The sequence below is a fragment of the Cnephaeus nilssonii genome (genome assembly GCF_951640355.1).
Source record: "Cnephaeus nilssonii genome assembly, chromosome: 19".
NCBI lineage: Eukaryota > Metazoa > Chordata > Mammalia > Chiroptera > Vespertilionidae > Cnephaeus > Cnephaeus nilssonii.
In genome coordinates, this window is record NC_137090.1 from 43,309,390 (window position 1) to 43,331,928 (window position 22,539).

At 46.8% G+C, this 22,539-nt stretch overlaps 1 protein-coding gene across 3 annotated transcripts in view; it reads left to right on the top strand.

The window, feature by feature from the left end:
* SHISA6 (shisa family member 6) overlaps positions 1 to 22,308 on the top strand; it is a gene marked incomplete at both ends in the record, with an annotated part of 286,328 nt that extends 264,020 nt beyond the window's left edge. For 2 of the 3 annotated variants that reach the window (XM_079797044.1, XM_079797045.1), the window contains 2 exons: positions 19,820 to 19,972; positions 21,758 to 22,308. In XM_079797044.1, coding sequence (XP_079653170.1) covers positions 19,820 to 19,972; positions 21,758 to 22,308 — 704 coding nt within the window. Of the gene's footprint in view, positions 1 to 15,968; positions 16,026 to 19,819; positions 19,973 to 21,757 lie in introns of all 3 variants that reach the window. The other variant, XM_079797043.1, reaches the window with a different exon arrangement.
* Between the last annotated feature and the right edge of the window lie 231 nt (positions 22,309 to 22,539).

Genomic DNA, 22,539 nt, shown 5'->3' on the forward strand with positions numbered 1-22,539 from the left:
TCTACAAAAATGTTCAAAATATTTTATGGCCCTGGCCAGCTTGGCTCAGTGGATAGAGCGTCAGCCTGCGGACTGAAGGGTTCCAGGTTCGATTCCAGCCAAGGGAACATGCCAGTAGGGGGCGTGCAGGAGGCAGCTGATCAATGATTCTCTCTCATCATTGATGTTTCTCTCTCTCCTTCTCCCTTCCTCTCTGAAATCAATAAAGAAATATATTTTAAAAAATATTTTATGTACCCTCTGCAATTATATATACATGTATCATTTGATTCAAAAACATGTATTGAACACCTATTGTGTGCAAGTAGGCTTATGGCAGACCCACCTTCATATCTTCTCCAGTGTTTAGCATAATGGGGCTTATTTGTTCATCTAATAGATGCTTACCGGGGAAAGCACTGTTAGACAACTTGGGAAATACAGAGATGAATCCTCTCTCACTCACCATTATCCACTTACAGTGATACTTAAGAGCGTGTTGGAAGAGACAAGGCATGTACATATTTAATTATTACACAATGTAGAAAGTGCTAAGTGCCCCCAAGAAGTGACAGAGCATGAGAGACAGTTCACGGTAAGGAGAGACTGCCTGCAGCTGAAGGGATTGGAGGAGGCCACAACAGAAGGGCAGTCTTTTAGCTGGACTTGAAGGGTGAGTAAGAATTTAACAAGTAGCCCAGGAGGAAGAGACATTGAAGGGAGAATGAATCAGTGCAGGAAAGTGATGACTTACGACTGCATGTGAGATGGGCCTAAGAAGGTCATGGGCAGGAGAGTGGGCTTTGGGGGCAGAGGACCCCAGCATGGTCACCATTCTCCAGAAGGCCATGACTCACCGCCTGGAATCCGAGCTCTCCATGGTGGTCCCCCGAAAAAGAGCACTCACTCCCTTAACTCCTGGTCTCCTGTGTCCCTAGCAGTTGGCTGGCTTCTGCTAAGCCGCAGGCACTGATTGGATAATGATTTTTAGGTGAAAAAATAAAAGGGCCCTAACCGGCTTGGCTCAGTGGATAGAGCGTAGGCCTGTGGACTGAAGGGTCCCAGGTTTGATTCCAGTCAAGGACATGTACCTTGGTTGCGGGCACATCCCCCGTAGGGGATGTGCAGGAGGCAGCTGATCGATGTTTCTCTCTCATCGATGTTTCTAACTCTCTATCCCTCTCCCTTTCTCTCTGTAAAAAATCAATAAAATATAGTTTTAAAAAAAGAAAGAAAAAAATAAAAGGGCTGCAATGGGAAGTTAGAATGTTGCCGTCTGTGGGGAAATACAAGGACAGCTGAAAAAGAGCTGCATTGCTCTGAGCTGAGTCGGGGATAGCCTTCACAGAGGTATACAGTGTGGGAGTGAGTCCAGGTCCTGGAGATTAGAAATTGTATGCGATTTTCTCCAAATACCAACCATTTATTACCATTTTGCAAACCAAGAGAATGTAGATTCCCCGAGAAACTCGCCTACTCCCCACCCCCCCACTAGAAACTGCAGCTCTGTAGCTGATGCTGCAGGTGAGTCTATGCTTGCACATTGTAGCAAAATGGTAGTATAGTATACAGCTCAATAGCACTGTGTTTGGGGTCTTTGGCTGTGAGTTTGAATGTGGGTTCAGCCACTTATTTTCTGGGTAGTCTTGGGCAACTCAATGTCATTTATAGAATGTGAATGACCTTATAGAATCATTGTGAGGTTTCAATGACATGATGCTTATATATTACTTGGCACAATAACTTACAACAAATGACAGCTTGTTAGAAAAAAGATTATTGTATTTGCCCAAACACAGTAAAACTCCATTTATACTGGGATAGGAATGCCTGTGGTTTCTTGGGCCAGACACTAGGCTTGGAATGTCCTCCAATTGGTATTATAATGTAAAGAGCAAATGTAAAGTTTAAAAATGGACCCAGATCACACAAAAATGTTACTTCTAAATGGGAAATATAATACTGTCAGGTACACTTAGAGCTATAGTAGTTACAGGATAGATGCAGATCCCTGGGGACCTACTTTTTATTTGGGATATTTTTGGGTTTCCCAAAAGGCTGCCTGCCCTCTAAATATCAACCATCTCTCGGTTCTAGTTATTTCAACTGGAGTCACCTTTTATGATATTGAGCCACTTTGTGTCACCCAGATGTGCTGGGTACCTACGTCAAGCTTGGGAAATTATAGGATGGAGTGCCTGATAGTGGGGGTCAGAAGGGTCTGAGATTTGCCATAGAATCTCACAACAATCCTACTTCTTAGGGAATATCACAGCCTTTCAACCTCCTTAGGGAGCCTCCTGATGGTGCCAGCTTGCCACAGTGTCAGAGGCCAAGATGACCCAGCCTCCCCTGGAACACCTCATCACACACCTGGTACTCATACTCTACTCCACCCCCCATGTAATCCCAGGGCATTCCAAGGTTGACTTTCCATGGATCTGATTCAAATAGCTCTCAGGGATTTGCTGGTCTTTATTGCCAGAAGGATGATCGTTCCCCTGGAGCCAAGGGGATGGTAAATACTCCTTTTGTGGTAATGAAAATAAAGCTAGCAGAACAAACATAGCTCCAGTGCCTTCAGGCTCAGATGTGCCAAAGCTGTCCCAAAGACGTGGATCATAGCAGGTGGCGGGCGGCTCTCTCAGGGAATCCTAAAGTTTGTCTTTTTAAGTGAATTTGGCAGAAGACACATTGTTTTCCTGTGTGGGCATGACAACCAAGGGATGCCATTTGTTTCAGCAGAATTGAAAATGAAAATCCTTGCCAGAAGTGGGGAAACAGAGCAGGCCCACTCGGGAGGCACTCCCACAGGTTGGCCTCTCTGTGGTGAGCCCTGGGGGTCCCTGAGTCAAAGCCTTTGCAGTAAGAGGAGGCACAGAGAAGGAGAGAGGAGGGACAGGAGCACAGGGATTGAGGATCTCACAATGCCATTGGCAACCAACCAGTCAGCTTGGGAGGAATCCCACCATCTGACACCATGACTCACAGGCCTGCCTCTCTACATTGCCCTTTTCATGCCGCCAAGATTTAAAGGGTTGTGTCTGATACATTAGAATGGCAACTAATCCTCAAGAAGTATGCAGTGTGGGTTGAATTTGAGGTGGGGCAGGGGGGATGCTTTACTCCTCCATATAGACTCATAATTGGACACATATAAACTATTATAACCCACAAATCTGGCTACAGGCCCAGAAAATCTGCCACTCTGAGCCTGAAGAAGAGAGTAGAGGACAAGAAGAGAGAAAGTAGGATAGGCGATTAAATATCATCACCATGGCCTCTTGTCCATTTTCTGCCACCTCAAGAGTTGATGGGCCTACTCATTCATTCTTCATTCAAAATGTTGTACAAGTTCCTCCAAAAACTCAGCCCAGGGAGTATTGTGTTAAGTAAGTAAGGTAAACACAAAAGAAGAGTGATTGACCTCCACCTCCAGAAATGGTCAGGGTATTAATAGTAGGGGTGAAGTGACTTACAGGCAGAACCATCTTTGAATAAGCAAATGAATGACTCAGATAAGTAAAAATAATAATAATATATGATTAAGCACCAAGAGCAAATGGTGGTGGTAATAAATGCTCCAATTATCAGAAGGGCAAGGAGCATTATAGTGCATCGGAGAGCCTGAGGATAACTTTATGGAGATGGAACTGGAATTTTATCTTCAAGGATTGGAAGGGTTTGGGGTAAGTAAAGAGGAGAAAAGCAAGTTAGGTGGGAAATGTTCCTGAGCAAAGCACGAGGTGGTGATGGTGGTTGGGAATAGCAGAGGGAAAACCAGTCCATATGACTCCCTGATGTATTGGTTGAGATGAAATGGGACTAGCCCATGGGCAGCTTTGAAAATTCAATTTTTCGAAGTGTGGTTCAGATTCCAGCTGCAGAAGAATCACCTGGGACCTGTCCCAGATCACCTGAACCCAAATTCATGGTATGGGTAAAGGGCCCAGAGTTTTTCCTTACGAGTTCCTCAGTTCAAAAGTCTTTGGCCTTAGGCATCTAAACTTTAACCTATTGGTAGTTTGTAATATTTGCAGGCTAAAGACTAGGATGAAATTAGCATTTTAAAAAGACTAATCTAGCAGGAGTGTGTAAGGTGGACCATAGAGGAAGAGACCAGATGCAGGGCAGAAATTAGAACGTTATCAGAGCAATCCCAGAGTGTGCGATAAGGACTAAGACTTGAGAATCTGTAGCCAATATGCATATTACCTCTTTGTTTTGTACTCTCGGGATCCCATTGATCAAGTCATTGTGTATGTCTTTGTACCCCACAACCTTCCTCTGACTCACTAAACAGAAATTGCTTTTGCTACATCTCTCAGTGAATTATCACAAGGAACATCCAACCCAAATCACTCTTCTTTTTCACCTTCTCCCTATTACACATACACACACACACACACACACACACACACACACACACACACACAAATGCATGCATAAACATATTTATCTCTACATCTAAATCTATATCTATGTACACAGTTTCTTTGCTCCACAGAAAAAACTAGCCATTTCCCTTTGCAGTTGAATCAGACAATAATGTGAGAAAATTCATTGTTGGTTCCAGCAGCTTCGAGGCTGCAGAGGTGGGGGTTGGGGCGGATTCTGATTCTAAGAGACCTGCTAGCCACTGGTAGTCCACAAACTCTCAGAGGGCAGAGGACCCCACCTTGCTTCTCTGCTTCCTTCAAACAGCCTTGGAGCTCAGGTGGAGATTGTTTTGTCACTTTATAGTCTTGTCAGCATATCGATCGATGAGTCCTGAGCACTAATTAATAGTTATGCTATCCAGCCCAATCCATCAGGACGCTGAAGGCCCTGACTGGGCATTGTGCCAAGGCCCAGGACTGCCTGAAGAGAGAAGGAGAGAGAAGACTGGTAATTGAGCGAGTGGAGATGTGATCCATTGATAAGTCAGGTGAGAGACAGGATGGTAAATCTAACAGATCATATACACGTCACCACAGAGAAAAGCTCCAGGCAGTCATTGAATGGTTAACTTCTCTATTCTTAGTACATCTCGAATTCTGCTTTTCTCCCTTCTGCATTAACACCTAATGACCCCCACACTCCAAACTCCATTCATTACCTAGAACACCATCTGCCCAAACCCTCTTAGACCATCTTAGAATGTACTAGAGTAGCATCTGTCAGAGAGGGTTAATAAAAACTGGGCTGAACACTTTTTCCATTTGAACTTCCATATCTATTCTCCACCCTAACTCAGTCTCCTGGATGCTAAGCTTTATGGGCTGCTTCTTTGGGCTCTCGTGTTCTATGGATGTTAATTGGGTTATGGGGGATCCTAGGAAGAGATCAAAAGGATGGAGGAAAGTGAAGTTGGGATATACTTATTTCCCAGGCTACCTCCCAATACATTCACGGAGTTCTGGCTGTGTCCCTCAACCAAAGATCAGGGGTCCTGTCTACACAGCTTCCCCCTCTTTGGGTTCCAGAAGCCACTTCTTTCACGTCTCAGGCCCAGTTTGGATAAAGCCAGCCATCTTACTAGTCCCAGGGCACTGCGTGATCCATTATGGATTCCCTGCATCCTGTTTACATCTTTGAAAATAGTCACTTTATTAAAATCTCCCTAAAACACCCAATTGGATGTGTATCTGTTTCCCATTTGTACTCCACTGTGGTAGGTGAAAAAACACACACCTTACAATCAAATAACTAATAAAATGGGTTATCTATGACTAGACTTCTCAGAGCCTTTACTATGCATGATGAGTATCCAAGAAGGGCAGCATGTGTAGAATCCAAAGCTTACTTGACGCAGAACCACCCTCCATTCTCCCCACATCCCCAGAATTCAGATTAAGTATTTCAAGGAAGTCAGATATACACTGAGAGCCAAATGCAGCCAGAGAAGTGGGGCAAAGCCACCAGAAAATGCCCAGCTTCTTGGGACCTCTGCTGGAAAACAGAGAGGTTGTGTAAATAGCAGGCAAGCTTTCAGACAATGGATGTACCATGAGAAGATACAACATAAGACCGAGTCCTTTCTCTGCCTCCAACTCTGTGATCTTAGTCTGGTCACTTCATTTCTCTGGTCCTCTTTTTTCATCTACAAACTGAAGTAGCTGAATTTGATCAGTATATTTTTAAATGTATAAGCACTGGAATTCTTTCCTCAAGTGAAATCTTAGGTAGAAGCCCAATGTAGAGGACAGATGAAAACCAAGCTGCTCTGGGTGAAGTAAGGTTGGGAGGACAGAGCTAAAACACTACTCATTAGACTTTATTTAAACAGTGGCCCTTGAGGCACTTCCAAGGAATCACAAGATTTCCTGGAGCTAGTTTTGGAAACACTGTTCTAGAAGTATCCTTAAGTGGATGATTTGATGTGACCACATGTAGTCTTCACATGTAATTAATGTCAAAGAAATTAAAAATGGTAAAATATAAATAGACATACCATGCTCATGGATTGAAACACTCAACCGAGTAAACATGTCAATTCTCCCAAAATAATGTGCAGATTTAACACAATTCCTATCAACATCCTTGCAACACTTAAAACAAAAGAATGATAGGACAAGCTACAGACTGGAAGAAAATATTGGCAAACTACATAGCCTACAAATAACTATTATCTAGGATATAAGAACTCTCAAAATTTAACAGGAAAAAATGCAAACACTCTGATGAGAAAGTGGGCAAAAGTAATCAAGAGACACTGCACTGAAGAAGATTTACAGATAAAAAAAATGAGCACATGAGAAGATGTTTAGCATCATTAGCCATTAGGGAAATGCAAATTAAAGCTACAATGAGCTCAGCCGGTATAGCTCAGTGGTTGAGTGTTGCCCTATGAACCAGGAGGTTTGATTCCCAGTCAGGGCACATGCCGGGGTTGCGGACTCGATCCCTAGTGTGGGGTGTGTAAGAGGCAACTTATTGATGATTCTCTCTCAACATTGATGTTTCATCTCTCTCTCTCCCTCTCCTTTCCTCTCTGAAATCAATTATATATGTAGCAAGCTACAATGAAATATCTCTACATAACTATCATGACTAAAACTGGCTAAGATAAAAAATAGTGGCAACACCAAATGCTGGCAAGGATATGGAGAAAATGGGCCATTCATTCATTGCTGGTGAGAATGTAAAGTGGTACAGCCACTCTGGAAAAATTTGGCACATTCTTTTAAAAATAAACATGGGACTACCATATAACCCAGCAATTGCGCTTCCAGGCATTTATCCTAGACAAATGAAGACTTATGTTGACACAACCTGCATGTGCATGTTTATAGCAGCTCTACTCCTAACACTGCAAAACTGAAAACAACCCAAATGTTCTTCAGCAGACAGTTATTTAAACAAACAGTGGTGCATCCGTATCATGGAGTATTGACTAGTTGGCAAAAAAAGGAGCAAACTATTGATGCATGCAACAACCTGGATGAAGTCCAGAGTACCATGCTCAATAAATCTCCATGCAATCCTAAAGATTACATAGTGTGTCCTTCCATTTATGTAACATTCTTGAAATGACAAAATCATAGAAATGGCAGGCAGGTTGCCAGGGGTTAATGAGGGGGTGATGCAGAAAGGAAGTGGGTGTGGCTGTAAACAGGCAACAGGAAGAATCCTCCTCACATGGAAATGTTCCATCTCTTGACTGTCTCAAAGTTGATATTCTGATTTTGCAAAATGTTGCTTACCACTGGGAAAACTGGCTAAAGAATACACAAGATATCTGTGTTCTTTCCTATAGATGCATGTGAATCTACAATTATCTCAGAGTAAAAATTTTAATTTTAGAAAGCAACGGAGTGAAGGCAACATTTATTTTGCTTTACGTCTGAGTTTGGGTAGGGCTCAGTGGGCTCGGCTTGTCTCTGCTCCACTGGTTTCCGTTCGGGCAGCCAGAAGGCAGGGGACTGGAGTCCTCTGAATCCTTGCTCACTCATGCCTGCCAGTTGATGTCGGTTGTTGATGGAGACGTCAGCTGGAGCTGCCAGCTCTCACATGTAGCTTTGCACGTGGCCTGGAGGGCCTTACAGCCAGGTGGCAGGGATCCAAGGTGGAGTGTGCCGAGAGAGAGCCAGGTGACAGCCCATCACCTTTTGCAACTTAAGCGTGGCAGTCATGCAGTGTGACTTCCGCGGCACTCTGCTCACTGAGACAGTCACAAGGGCCTTCAATTTAAAGGAGGGAGAAAACTCCCTGTCAAGTGCGGGGATGGCAAAGTTCCGGGAGAGCACATAGGATTAGAGATACAACTGTGTCTGTTATTATAAAATATAATGTGCCAATCTCCAAAGACCTGCTTTCTCTCTTCCAAATCTATAAGACCGTCCCAAGTTAGCTAGTGTACATAGGTCTAGCCATGCAGAGAAACCCAATTTATTGAGTTTATAATGATTCCTAATTCCTGGAGAAGGAGCTCTAATTGGCCCAGGTAGTCACACCTGGCCGGATCAACCATGACCTAGAGTTTGGGCTGTGTGGAGAGAACAGGGTCCTGTCATATACAACTGTGACAGGGAGATGGGGACAACATGATAGAAGATAAGGCAGTTCTCTGAGCAGAAGGACTCACTTTTAACATCAGAGCAACCCCGAAAGCGCCAAAGTACACAGGTCAATTTCCTTTAAAAATTGCAAAGGCTACACGCATAAAACAACATGCCACAGAAAGGTTAGATGTAAAAGGATAGGCAAAGTTTATCAGGCAAATGCAAACAAAGAGAAAGGGAGGTTGGTAAGATAAATACCAGATTGAGAAGATATAAAATGGGCATTAAATAGGACAGAAAGGGTTGCTTCATGTGGATAAAGGGTACAAGCCCCAAAGAAGACACAGCATCACGAGCCTTTTTGTGTGGAACGAGGTAGCTATGAAATACATAAACCAATTCCATACCAAGTATGAAGAGGAAATGACAGGTACGCAGAGGTGGCGGGAGACCTTAGCACACCTCCCTTCACCTCTGACAGATTAAGTAGGTAAAGAATGAATTAGGATAGAGAGGAACTGCATAATGTATTTCATGTGTCTGATTTAATAAATATATGTCATCTTTGTACTTTACAAAAAGAAAATATACCTTTTCTCTAAGTACTCAGGAAACATTTACAAAAAATAGATCAAATTTTTGCCCACAAAGAAAATCTCAATAAATTCCAAAAAGCAGACATTGAACAGGTTCTGTTTTCTGACCACAGTGCAATAAAACAGAAAATTAATGGCAAAAGTTCAAACCAGCAAATCCAAACACTTTGAAATTTAACAACACTCTATTCAAGAACTCTGGGTCAGAGAGGAAAGCAAGGCTGCAATTACAGCTCATTCAGGAACAGCAACAATCAGAACATTCTGTATCGATGCTCAGGGATAGGGCCGGAGACAGGTTCCAGCTAAAGGCCTTATATTACCAGAAAAGAGCCCCACAAATGGACTACAGATTCAGAGCCAGGAATTAGGAAACAATAACGAACCAAAGAAAATTAGGAAGCAAGTTCAAAAGCACAAAGTGAGGATTTGACGACAAAAAGAAAAAAAAAAAAACCTGACATGTATAAGAGGTAGTTATTTGAAAAAGAATAACCCTATATAATAAAGAGCTAATACGCTAATTAGACCAGATGGCGGAATAACCTTCCAGAACGACCTTCTGGAATGACCAATGGGTGGGGCCATGGGGCACGAGGCAGCTGGGGCTGCAAGGGCCAAGCCCCTTGCATGAATTTCGTGCATTGGGCCTCTAGCAATACAAATAAATTACTAATTAACAAAACATTAACACAAAAAAATTAAGAATAAGAAAACAGGTATAATTTCACATGCATAGTTTATTGAGGGAATGTTATAGTCTTAAGCTAATAAAGTTTAAAAGGTCCAATGGATTTATTTAAGAAAAACAGAAATTATACATTTAATTTACAAGCAAAAAACGTGAATGAATCAATATGCAAGGAAAAAGTTGCCAAGCATGTGAGGCAGTATGCATGTTGGTTAGGGCTGTGGGCTCCAGCACCAGCCTGCCTGGGTTTGCACCCCAGCATCACCTGTTGGGCAAATTATTGCACCTCTCCAAACCTCAGTGTCCCTAATTCTGAATGGTAATATCTATCTCCAAAAGTTGTTATGCAGTCAAAAAAAATAGCAAGCCAACCCTACACAATGCTAATAGGACTTCCCAAAGACAACAGGCATTCTTTATTTCACTAGAAGCCCGGGGGGGGGGGGGGTCCCTCAGCCTGGCCTGTACCCTTTAGCAGTCCAGGAGCCCTCGGGGAGCGGGCTGCTGCAGAGGTGGGAGAGGCTCCCGCCACCACCACTGCACTTGCCAGCCACCAGACTGGCTTGTGGCTAAGCAACGCTCCCTCTGTGGGAGGGCACTGACCACCAGGGGGCGGCTCCTGCATTGAGTGTCTGCCCTCGTGGTCAGTGCGCATCATAGTGACCGGTTGTTCTGCCATTCAGTCAATTTACATATTAGCCTTTTATTATATAAGATTCCTTCAGACTTCCAAAGAATAAGTATTTCATATGCTACTATAGGCCTGGTGCACAAAATTCGTGCCCTGGGGGGGGGTGTGTCCCTCAGCCCAGCCTGCACCCTCTCCAATCTGGGATCCCTCTCACAATCCAGGACTGCTGGCTCCCAACCACTTGCCTGCCTGCCTGACTGATTGCCCCTAACTGCTTCTACCTGCCAGCCTGATCACCCCTTAACCACTCCCCTGCCAGCCTGATCGATGCCTAACTGCTCCCTTGCTGGCCCGTTTGCCCCCAACTGCCCTCCCCTGCCAGCCCAATCACCCCCAACTGCCCTCCCCTGCTGGCCTGGTTGCCTCTAACTGCCCTCCCCTGCCAGCCTAGTACCCCCCAACTTCCCTCCCCTGCAGGCCTGATCTCCCCCAACTGCCCTCCCCTGCCAGCCTGGTAACCCCTAACTGCCCTCCCCTGCTGGCCTGGTCGCTCCTAACTGCCCTCCCCTGCCAGCCTGGTACCACCCAACTGCCCTCCCCTGCAGGCCTGGTCCCTTCCAACTACCCTCCCCTGCAGGCCTTCTCTCCCCAAACTGCCCTCCCCTGCCAGCCTAGTCCACCCCCCAACTGCCCTCCCGTTCTGACCTGGTCACCCCTAACCACTCCCCTGCAGGCCTGGGCCCACCTAACTGCCCTCCCCTGCAAGCCTGGTCACCCCTAACCACTCCCCTGCAGGCCTGGACCCCCAACTGCTATCTCCTGCCAGCCGTCTTGTGGTGGCCATCTTGTGACCATATAGGGGAGGCTATCTTGTGCAAGGGCATGATGGTCAATTTGCATATTACCTCTTTATTATGTAGGATATTAATAGTTTCAAGGCATACAGAAAGGTGGAACAATATACATTTGACTTTATAAAATCATTATCCTATCTAATAAAGAGGGAATATGCTAATTGACCATCACACCCTCACAAAGATAGCAGCACCCACGGCCAATAAGGAGGGAATATGCTAATTGACTGTCACACCCTCAAAGATGGCGGCATCCACAGCCACAAGATGGTGGCACCCAGTCCCCTTAGCCCTGCCAGAGTGGCAGGCATGTGGCATGGCTGGGCCCACCCCTAGGCAGGTCCGGCCACTCTGCATGCCTGTCTCCAGAGTCCCCCAGTCTTCTCAGCCCCCTTGCCTCCCAGGGCTGGCCCAAGGTGCAGGCAAGCCTCGGATGGCATCTGCCCACCCGCCCAGGGCCGCCCAAGGCTCAGGTAACCAGGGCCAGCCAAGGCTTGCACTGTCGGCAGTGGCAGCAGAAGAGGTGTGATGGGGGCGTCACCTTCCCCTGATTGCCAGGTTGCCGCTTGCCCCTAAGGGCTCCTGGACTATGAGAGGGGGCACGCTGGGCTGAGGGACTCCCCCCCTTCTAGTGCATGAATTTTCATGCAATGGGCCTCTATTCTTGATATATAAAGCTTATATGTTAGCAAAAAAATACAAATTTTCTGAATCTATAGGAATTACATATATACAAATAGTATCTAGTGTTGTAATGAAAGAATAGCACACCAAAATCAAGTATTTCAGTTGACCTAGACGTTCTTTGTCTTTCACATCAAAATTATCCCTTTGGAAGCATTTAAACCAGTGTTCACAAGTATCTTGAGATGGAGCATATTCACCATAAGCTTCCCAAAGTATACAATAACTTTTTCTCCCAAATAAAGTAATGAATTAAAACTTCCCACAAATGCTCTTTTTTTTTAAACAAAATTTGACATTTTTAAGCGTAAAAATATCTATGATGTTAACACCTTCAGAAAACTTGACATAAGAAATTTTGAAGCTTGCTGTCAATACAACAAAATAGCATACATATCAAATCGCATATATATCAACATATGTGTAATTCCATCTATTGAAAAAAATCCGCATTATTAACTGGTACACCTGGTAAGGTATTGCCCAGGAACCGATGAGTGGTTCAACATGAGGAAACCTATCAGTCCACTTCTCACATCGCCAGGCAACTGGCAATGTGTTCACCTAGAAATGCTGCTTTTAGTTATTCATTTAAGAAAATGGGACATGGCCAAAGATATGTGTTCAAGGCTATTTAGTGTACCATTATTAAACTTTTAAACAACCTAAATACACAGTAATAGGGGAATTCTTAAGTCTACATATTAAATAAACATATTACACTTATATATATAGAAATATACAGTAGACTGTTCTACAGAAAGGACTAGTGTAAAACCACATAAAATATCTTAAAGAATATTTCAAAACATGAAAGTATATTCAAGATATGCTGTCCACTAAGTATAAAGGCAACAGGTTAAAAATAATATATGAAGCATTCATACATATGTGGAAACTATACATATTTATCTGTGTGTATGTACATCCTATCTAATAAAAGGGTAATATGCAAATTAACCATCAGTCTGTCACAAAGATGGCAGCTCCCATAGCCTCAAGATGGCAGCACCCAGTCCCCTCAGCCCCGCTAGAGTCCCCTAGTCCTGAGGGGGCGGCTGTTGAGAGCAGGCAGTGTGAGCGGCCTGGCAGAATGCTTGCTTCATCACCATGGTGATGAGGCAAGTGTTCTGCCCCGGCCACGGAGCGACTCTGGGCAGCAGTCGTGGAGAGTCTCTGGGCCATGGAGAGCCTCTGGGCAGCAGGCGTAGAGTGGCCAGGCCCCGCAGAGAGCAGAGAACCACAGGGAGTAGGCCTAAGCCTTCAGGGCTCCCAGATTGGAGAGGGTGCAGGTCGGGCTGATGGACCCATCCCCTGTGCACAAATTTCGTGCACCAGGCCTCTAGTATATGTGTAAACATTTAGGTTGTTTCCTTCCTTTTGCTGCTACAAACATGCTGCAATGAAAAAACCTCACACGTTTGCTACTTTGCACAAGTGTGAAGATCAAATCACCATATTTTTCTACATTTTAAGAGCTATAATCTAATTCTCACTCTTCCCAAAAAGAAAAATGCTACTGGTTATTCACAGCAATATTGAGAGAGACAGGGGGAAGGGAGGGGAGAGAGAGAACAAACATGCATATAGTGATTTACAGGGGGAGGAAAAGAAAAGAAAATACAATAAATGTCACTGTGGCAGCTTTGACTATTAATGGAATGTGAGAAGTGTTTCTCTCTAACTGGCACTCCACCATTCCACCTGGGTTCTTTCATTTCTTGCAGGGGCCTCTTTGGTGCTGCTATATTGCTTAAAAACAAACAACAGCAACAAAAGGACAATGAAACTGGTTTTCTCCTTGCCTCGGGAGGATAGGCAGAAAATACCTATCCTTTATCTCCCTTCCTGGATTCTCTGTCCTTGCTTAAATCCAGATGCAGTACAGAATTGATTTAACCTTTGGCAAATGTTTTTCCCTGGATATACTTAATATTCTGTCTTAGGAAAGGAGAATATCTTCATGTGAGAAACTCTGGCTTAGTTCCCAAATGCACACCCCATTGGATAGTGTCCATGGCTATTTCAAGAGTGTTCTGAACCAATGGAATGATGTAATGGTTTTATTGGTATGGAAAATTTTGTCTGGTAGGAGTACACAAGATGATTTGTCTTAGAAATGGCCAGAGATTAGAGCTAAGTGAAACCTGAACAAAAAGATATATTGTGGGCCTGGATTTAAGAGATGGCCATAAGGACAGGATTTGGGGACTCGTTGGCTATGGAGGATGAAGGGAGAGAAATGAAGGGAGGTGAAGGACAACTGAAGTTTCACAATACAAGCCCAGGGAACATTAGTACTATAGACAGACAGATGCTTGAACATTGCAGAAAAAAATGATGAGCTCACTTTGGGTTTTAATAGTTCAGGCTAAGGGCATCAACTTCAATGGGCTGTCCATAAGCAGTTTAAACTCTAACCCCGCAGAGCAGATGGACCTCCAGCTGGAGGGGTAGCATTGAGAAGTTAGAGCCCCATTCTTCATGAAGACACCTGAGCCCGGGGAGCACGGGCACATAGAGAAGCGAAGAAGAAAGGGGACCTAGTGAAGGAGCTGGAGGATGAGGAGCCAGAGGATACAATGCCAAGGGCAGGAAAGATGGTTTCAATAATAAGACATAAGGAGGTGTACACAGATGTAGCCCTAAGACGATGGCAGAGCTGTGATCCGTGGTTTAGATAAATTAAAGCAAAGACCTCATGCCTCTTCTCCCCCCGGCTTTCACTGAAATTAGATGAATGTGCCTTTGAAAAATAAAAATGCAACATTGAATCTAAGCAATACTACAATGTCAATGTGTGCTTTAGTGATAAGCCAAATCTTCACCCAGTTTTAAAAGCTCTTGAACTCTGTGCTTTGGCAATTGTACCTCTATTCATTTTGTGGCTTGTTTAGTCCACGTGGATTTTGCATTATTAATTAAAACAAATGTTTTTTATTTTATTATTATTTCTTTTTTAATTCTCACCTGAGGACAAGCTTATTGATTTTAGAGAGAGGGAGAGAGAGAGAGAGAGAGAGAGAGAGAGAGAGAGAGAGAGAGAAGAGAGAGAAGAGAGAGATATGTTAATTCGTTGCCTCCCAGACCAGGGATCAAATACACAACCTAAGTATGTGTCCTGAATGGGAATTTAACCTGTGACCTTTTGGTATACAGGACAATGCTCCAATCAACTGAGCCACACCTGCCAGGGCAAAATAAATGTTTTTTAAATATCAGGCAGTGTCATTTATAAGTATGACACAATCTAGGCCCCAGGACTACCAATGCCAGACAGTGGACACTTCATGTCACCTTGCCATATCTCAGGATGCACCCAGATACCTGTGTATAAAGATTTGGGATGGCCCTGGCTGGTGCTTCTCAGTGGTTAGAGCATCACTGAAGGGTCAGGTTTGATTCCTGGTCAAAGGCACACACCTGGGTTGCAGGTTCGATCCCCAGCCCAGGTTGGGGTACTTGTGGGAGGCAACCAATCAATGTGTCTCTCTCACATGGAAGTTGCTCTCTCTCTCCCTCTCTCCCACCTCCTTACCTTCCCTCTACTCTCTCTCTAAAAACAAAACAAAACAAAAAAAGAGCGGTCCTCACTTGATTAACAATAACAACAAAAAGACTTGGGACAAACCACAGCCTCATAAGGTGTAAGCACTCTTCCTGGCTAACCACACCTAACAACCCCCTCCTCAAAGAAGGATCTACTTCCCCAGCCCAGTTCTCCCCTGTATAGTCTCCCCACCCGCACTCTCCCCAGCAAAGCCTCTATTGCTGGTCAGCCAGATCCACAGATGTGGGTGGGTCACCATGGTGACAGAGGAAGCCCTGATGCAGAAGGGGAGAGACAGAAACAGCAGAGGAAGTTTCTTTGAGCCTAATACACTGTCCCCTGCTCTTCACGTTTCTATGACTTCAAAAGTCCGGCACCTTTAAGAAGTGCTTCACTTGACTCAGAGAAGCACATCGGAGGCCAAGGGAAGAGCTGCTGTGTTGGAGAGACAATGGAATGCCTGAACTCTTCTTTAAAATGTTCTTTTCTATGATTTTCAGGTGATCATCAGTATAACCATCCGATTTTAAGCAGTGCTACCCAGACCCCTGCACATGGTGAGAGATGACTGAGAGTCCTCTGCATTCCATCCTCATTCCAAGTGGCTCCATCCGCACTGCTGATGCCCACCAGGGCATCAGACATTCAGTCACTGACTCATTGAAGCTAAGGAGGTGTCAGGAGTCAGGTGTCCACCTTCCTCCAGGGCCACAGTGCCTCACGTTCACTTTTAGATCATTGTTCCCTCGGTGTTCTGTCTCTGATATCAGAGTGATCTTCCCTCATGAAGGAGAAAAAGCCATACCCTTTCTGAACCCATTTTTGCTTGCAGTCATCAATTCCATATATCCACAGCAAGGAGTGAACACCCTCCTTTGCCCAAGGCTACTTGTGGTACCATATAAAATGATATGAGACTCATTAAACTATCTTGATCCTCCCAAACTAGTCAAGATTTGATGAACCTCAAAACCGAACTGGGTTATCTGAGGTTCAGCCTCTTGGCAGGGGAAGAAGCTGAAAGTTGGGGAGCACAGGAGTATCAGCATGGTGCGAAAGGGTAGCAAACCACGTTTCCCCCTCAGGTTCTAGCATCCTGCCACCAATTCACAACTTCACATTTGGAACTGCAAAGCAAAACTATTTTGGGTACCTGCTCAGAACTTGATGGAACATAAGACAGCCATGTAAATGGTGAACTATCAGTCATTCTTCTCTCTTTGTTTGAAAGAATGTGAAAACATCAGTGAATTTTAGTGAGAGAGAAACTCAAAACAAGGATACATTCTACAGCTTACCTGGCGGAGAGACCTACCTCTCTCACATCTGAGTGTGCTCTGCTTCGGCATTGAGAAGGAGTATTACAGTTAGGACAGAGTGGGCTATTTTCATGCCCCCCCCCCCCCCCCAGTGCGAGGCTCCTAGTGTAAATATGTGATGATGAAAGCAACAGTTTAATAAGATGTTTCAGGTTGTGGGGAGTCTAGAAAAAATTAGAACTGGGAGAAATTGAAGAGATCGGTTAAAAGTTGATATCATTTCTCATTCATCACCATTTCTAGGCTTGGTGATGCTGGCAGTGGCAATACAGACATTTTGGAGAAGGAATTGGGAAAAATTAATTACTAACCAATATGGCTGATAGGAGTCAATTATGAGTGAGCTTTGATTAATTAGAAGAATGGGGGGGTCTTATTAATACAATCTAAGGAATAAGGAAAGCAACCAGTGTGTACAGGAGATGGAGCTAGGATGGTGAGTTCGGATCTGGACATTTAGAGCTGGATATGATCATAAGATGTGCAAAAAAAAAAAATCATTCAACAAGCAGTTAGAAATGCGTACATGAAGTCTGGAGGGAGGTTACAGCTGAAGATGTAAGTTACAGTTTGGAGCAGTAACAGAAGCCTTGGGAGTGGGAGCAGTCTGTGCCAGAAGGCTGAGAGAGAAAAGCAGAAGGCAGAAGCACAGAGCCCGGGGGATGCCCATGGTGATGAAGCAGCAGCAGGAAGAGAAGCCAGAAAGGGCGAGCGAAGAATGCCTCACATCTCAGTGACATTCTGAAAGAACAGCCTTGCGCCGGTTTTCCCCAGAAGGAGCCAACACAAGCACAGCCTCCTAATTACAACAGGAGAAATATTTTTTTTTCTTCCCTCTCCTCCTACTTTCTTTTTCTGCCTGGTGTCGGGAGATGAGGTTAATGAGACCTGGTCCCTGCCCTTGAGCAGCTCACAACCTAGTGGAGGCAGAGTTTGCTCTGTACTCTTATGCTTTTCCCAGGAGCTGACAGAGCAACTATTAAGAAAGGAGGCGACCTGTGTCCACTTGATTAACCAAAAAGCATTAATTGGATCATTATCTTGAGCCAAACACTATGAAGGCATCAGAAAAATTGGAAAGCAAGAACTCTGCTGTCAAGGAGACCACGATCTTTGGAGATCAAGATGACTCAAGTAAAATGATTAGAGGTCACGTAGACATATAGTGGATGGCATTGACTAGAAGAGCCATAGGTCCTTGAAGACTAGAAATCACTGTGGTCTGAACAAATGTGACATTGTCAGCGAAGGGTCTTGAGTGAAGGAAAATTTGACTAGAGAAAGAGTAAGGAAGGGCATTGCAATCAGAGAGAAAGCAGAAGCAAGGGGCAAGGGCCATCATGTGGAGACAGAAGGCAAGGAAGACCTGGCCTGCGCTCCCTGGCTTGTTTATGAGAACAGAGCAAGATAAGAGCATCCAGAAAGGCTGCACTTGGAAGTGGGCGAGCTGAATGATGCCCTCGGTGGGAGGATAATGCCAACAGGCAGAGGGAAGTTCGTTCTTCTCCAGCATGGCCAAAGTGAAGAAACCAGAGCTAAGGGGCAGGTGGCTATCCCAGCTCCACAAGCAGTGCTCTCAGCTTCCTGCCCACTCCATGTCCTGGCATCTATCCCAATCCATGCCAGGGAGGCACTTTCTGTACAGCATGTTCTGATCTCTCAGAGCATCCCCCACCCCCTCGCATATGTGCTGGTGTGAACAGTGGCTCATTAGCTGGGCTTCCCTGTTTTCAACCCCTGAGTTGTGGGAACCAGTGACGGCAGGACAGGATAGAGAAACCAGGAATGCCCTGTATTGAAGCTACCTTTGGACTAAGCTCAGGAGTGCTTCTCTTTGTCCCCTGGTTCACAAAATTACTGTCTTCCAGGGTTTAGCACTCTCTTTGCCAAGAGGCACGGGGAGCCACAATCCTCTGTTACATTTGTCCAAGGTTAGAGCCTGCCCCATCTCTTTGGTGTCCCAAAGCCAAGTGTATGGAGGGATAATGTGAGAGCCACTCACCTGCCTCATTTCTGGAATGGTACCACTGTTTTCCCAGGAATACCTGTTGACTTCTTGCTGTGCCTCTCAAGTCAGTCAAGCACCAAGATATATTTGTCTTCCTTTCCCAGATCTCCAGTCCTCCACCATCACGTCCCCTCCCTCACCCATACCTGCATCTCCCCAATCCCAATGCCCCAATGCCTGTGCTATTTCTACTCTGGCCCCCAGAGCCCAGTTCAGCTCATTAACCTCATCAGTCATGCACCTTATCTCACTTTCATCTTTTCTTCTATTCCTTCCCTTCTCTCTCTTCAGCTTTTGGAAACTCAAGGGTCTATCTCAAGGGAAGGAGGGAGAAAAGGGGAATGATGTGCTAAGCATTTTTTACTTCCTTATTTCCTCCCTCAGCTCAGAGATAGCTAAGGGGGCTTCCAGGGAAGAAAATGGAAGGAGAGGAAATGGTTTTGTAGCTCACAGTGGCTTGTCAGGCGCAGGGTTTGGAGAGGCCCGAGGTGGAAGTGGCGATGTGAGAGGTGAAATGGCATCATGGACGGTGTGGGTTGGGGTCTCAGTGGAACCAGGTCTTGCACCCAGTTCTGTGGGTATGTAGACAAGCCCCGTCATTCCTCCTCCTTCAAACTCAGATTTTTCTGAGCCAGGGAACTAGGTTTGCCTAAAGCTATTTGAGAAAGGACAGAACTTTCATGCCCAAACATATAATTTTACAACCATGCCTCTGTACCCCCAGCTCCATCAGGCTCACATCCTTATCAGACAGCCCAGGGGTGCTCCAGGAGAAAGAGTTTGCCATTCAAAGGAGGGAAAGCTGCCATCATGGCCAGTGGCAGACAAAACAGCACCTGCACCCAGGCTTGTTGACACCTGGAACTGAGCATGAGGGAAACTGAGTCACCAGCACCACCTGTGTCCTAGCACGTGGGGCCAGGAAAGCGGGATGGGGATACGAGATCCAGCCTGGACCCTTTCCCTGCTGCCTTCCCCAGCCTTCCCCCTCACTAATGCGATGCGCCCCTCCCTTCTTTTACAGAGAAGCCGCGAATGAACAACATCCTGACATCAGCCACGGAGCCCTATGACCTGTCCTTCTCCCGCTCCTTCCAGAACTTGGCCCACCTGCCCCCATCCTACGAGTCCGCAGTGAAGAGCCACCCCAGCAAGTACTCTTCCCTGAAGAGGCTAAGTAAGTGGGTTGTCCCAGGCCTGTCTCTGAAGCCTCTATGACATCCTCCTGTGTCTCACTCTCTTGCCCCACACCCGAGGGACCGGTGTGGAGTCCCAAGAACAAAGAGCGAGGGTAGCATGGAAGAAGACCATGGACAAGCTCCTTGTTTTCGTTCTTTGGGGCCTAAGCCTATTTCCCCTATAGATAGAGCAGAGGCCATGGAATCCTCAGGTCCACATTCCCCCGGAAGGCATGCAGGAGAGAACCTTTCCCCAGCCTTGCCCCATACCTACCAGCTCCAACCCATGGGCCTTCTCACCCTCAAGATCTTGGAGTAGAGGCGGCCAACACCAGAGCTTTCTCAGAGTCCCCTCACAGAGACCTAGCTATGCAAGGGCCCCTGAACCACTGCCTCCCTAATCCAGCCAACACTGTCTTGAGGACCTGAGATCGCCCACTCTCACGTACATACCCCATTTGATCAGCTGAGTCCAGCTCACCCAATAATCCCAGCTCTGCATTTGAGTCTGGAAGGCTCTAGGGATTGATGGGGATATGAGAAACAGCCTGATTGCCCACTCTCATATACATACCCCATTTGATCAGCTGAGTCCAGTTCATCCAATAATCCCAGCTCTGCATTTGAGTCTGGAAGGCTCTGGGGATTGATGGGGATACGAGAAACAGCCTGATTGGTTTAAGACGTTACAGTGTCTAGAAGATACATGGTGAAGAGCTCTTCCCTCCTACCTTCCCACCCTTGGAACTGCTGTCCCACTTCCCCATAAGTCCGTTTTTAGGACCACCCAACTACAGGACTGAGTATTTGCTTGAAGCGTTGGGTTAATCTACCATCAGAGCAGCCAGCACATGATCCAGATCAGGTGGAATGGTGAGTTTCCATGGCTAGCAGTGGGGATCTTCAGTGATCCAAGGACCCCTATGCTTGCCTAGGCTGGGAGGATATGTGGCTCAGGAGGCAGGACCTAGCCAGAGGTTGCCCTCTGGGACAACTGAGGAGCAGTCAGCATTCCCATATTCTGCAGAGACTGAAAAGCCTGTCTGTGGGAAGCCCCATTCCTAAAATTTGGGGCAAAATAGGTATAGGTACCCTGGGTAAGTTCAAGGGTTCAGCAGGCAGTGAGTCTGGGAGGGCCTCCTGCATGGAGACCAGAGGGAGCATCTGAAGGAGGTGCCGATTATTCTGGCCCGCTGGGTGTGCACACAACGAGTGTGTGTAGGCTTGATTCTGTGGTGTGTGGGGGCCGGATACCCACGTGTTGGCTTCCTATGCATGGCCTCTTACTCCAGAGAAAGTGCTACTCAGTTCCTAAGTTACCAGTGTAGCTCTCTCACAGTGTCTCGCGGTTGGCGCAGCTTTACTCTAGCAGGAGTCAGGCTCTGCAACCCAGCCCCCTTGGAGAGAGGCTCCAAGCCGCTCGGGAAAGCTGCCGGCTGCCCCCTGGGAGTTTCAGCCACCCCAGGGTGTGGTAGCAGCAGCGCCGAGCAGGAGTTGGGGGCGAGGGCTTGTCCTCCGTGCTGCCATGAATTCCCTGGGACTTGAGGAGCCCCCGAGCCCCAGGGCACTCAGGTGGGCCTCGACAGGGCCCAGCACTGCCTGGGAGCAGACTCGGGCCAGCCCCAGACGCAGGAGAACGAATCCAGCGTGAACGAGAGCCCGCGGGACTCTTAGAAGCACAGCCTCCTTCTGCCTGGGCGGCAGGACCCTAGCTCAATCCTGGCTGCCCCCGCGCGGTGTCACCTTGTCGCCCCAGCTGACCTCTCTCTCTGTCTGTCCTGCAGCCGACAAGGAGGCTGACGAGTATTACATGAGGCGGCGGCACCTGCCCGACCTGGCGGCCCGCGGCACCCTCCCGGTCAACGTCATCCAGATGTCCCAGCAGAAGCCCTTGCCTCGCGAGAGGCCGCGCCGGCCCATCCGCGCCATGTCGCAGGACCGGGTCCTGTCCCCGGAGCGGCGCCTGCCCGACGAGTTCCGCATGCCCTACGACCGCATCCTGTCCGACGAGCAGCTGCTGTCCACGGAGCGCCTGCACTCCCAGGACCCGCTGCTGTCCCCCGAGCGGACGGCCTTCCCCGAGCAGTCCCTGGCCAGGGCCATCTCGCACACGGACGTGTTCGTGTCCACGCCCATGCTGGACCGCTACCGCATGACCAAGATGCACTCCCATCCCAGTGCCTCCAGTAACTCCTACGCCACGCTGGGCCAGAGCCAGACGGCGGCCAAGCGCCAGGCCTTCGCCACGCGCAGACACAACACGGTGGAGCAGCTGCACTACATCCCCGGCCACCACACCTGCTACAGCGCCAGCAAGACCGAAGTGACCGTGTGACCCCCTGGACGGGCCGGGCGACTGGCGGAGCAGGGCGGGCAGGAGGGGCCTGGGGCGGCGCTTCTAGCCCCCGGGCTCCCTTCCCTGGTTCCTTCTGCAGGAGGTGGGGGTGGGCTATCCTCACCCGAAAGCCATACTCCCCGGCACAGCAGGTGGCCTGGCACGGCTGCACAGACCTGGGATCTAGGGCAGTCATCCCTCTCCCAGGAGAGTCCGGGGCGTGAGGAGCGG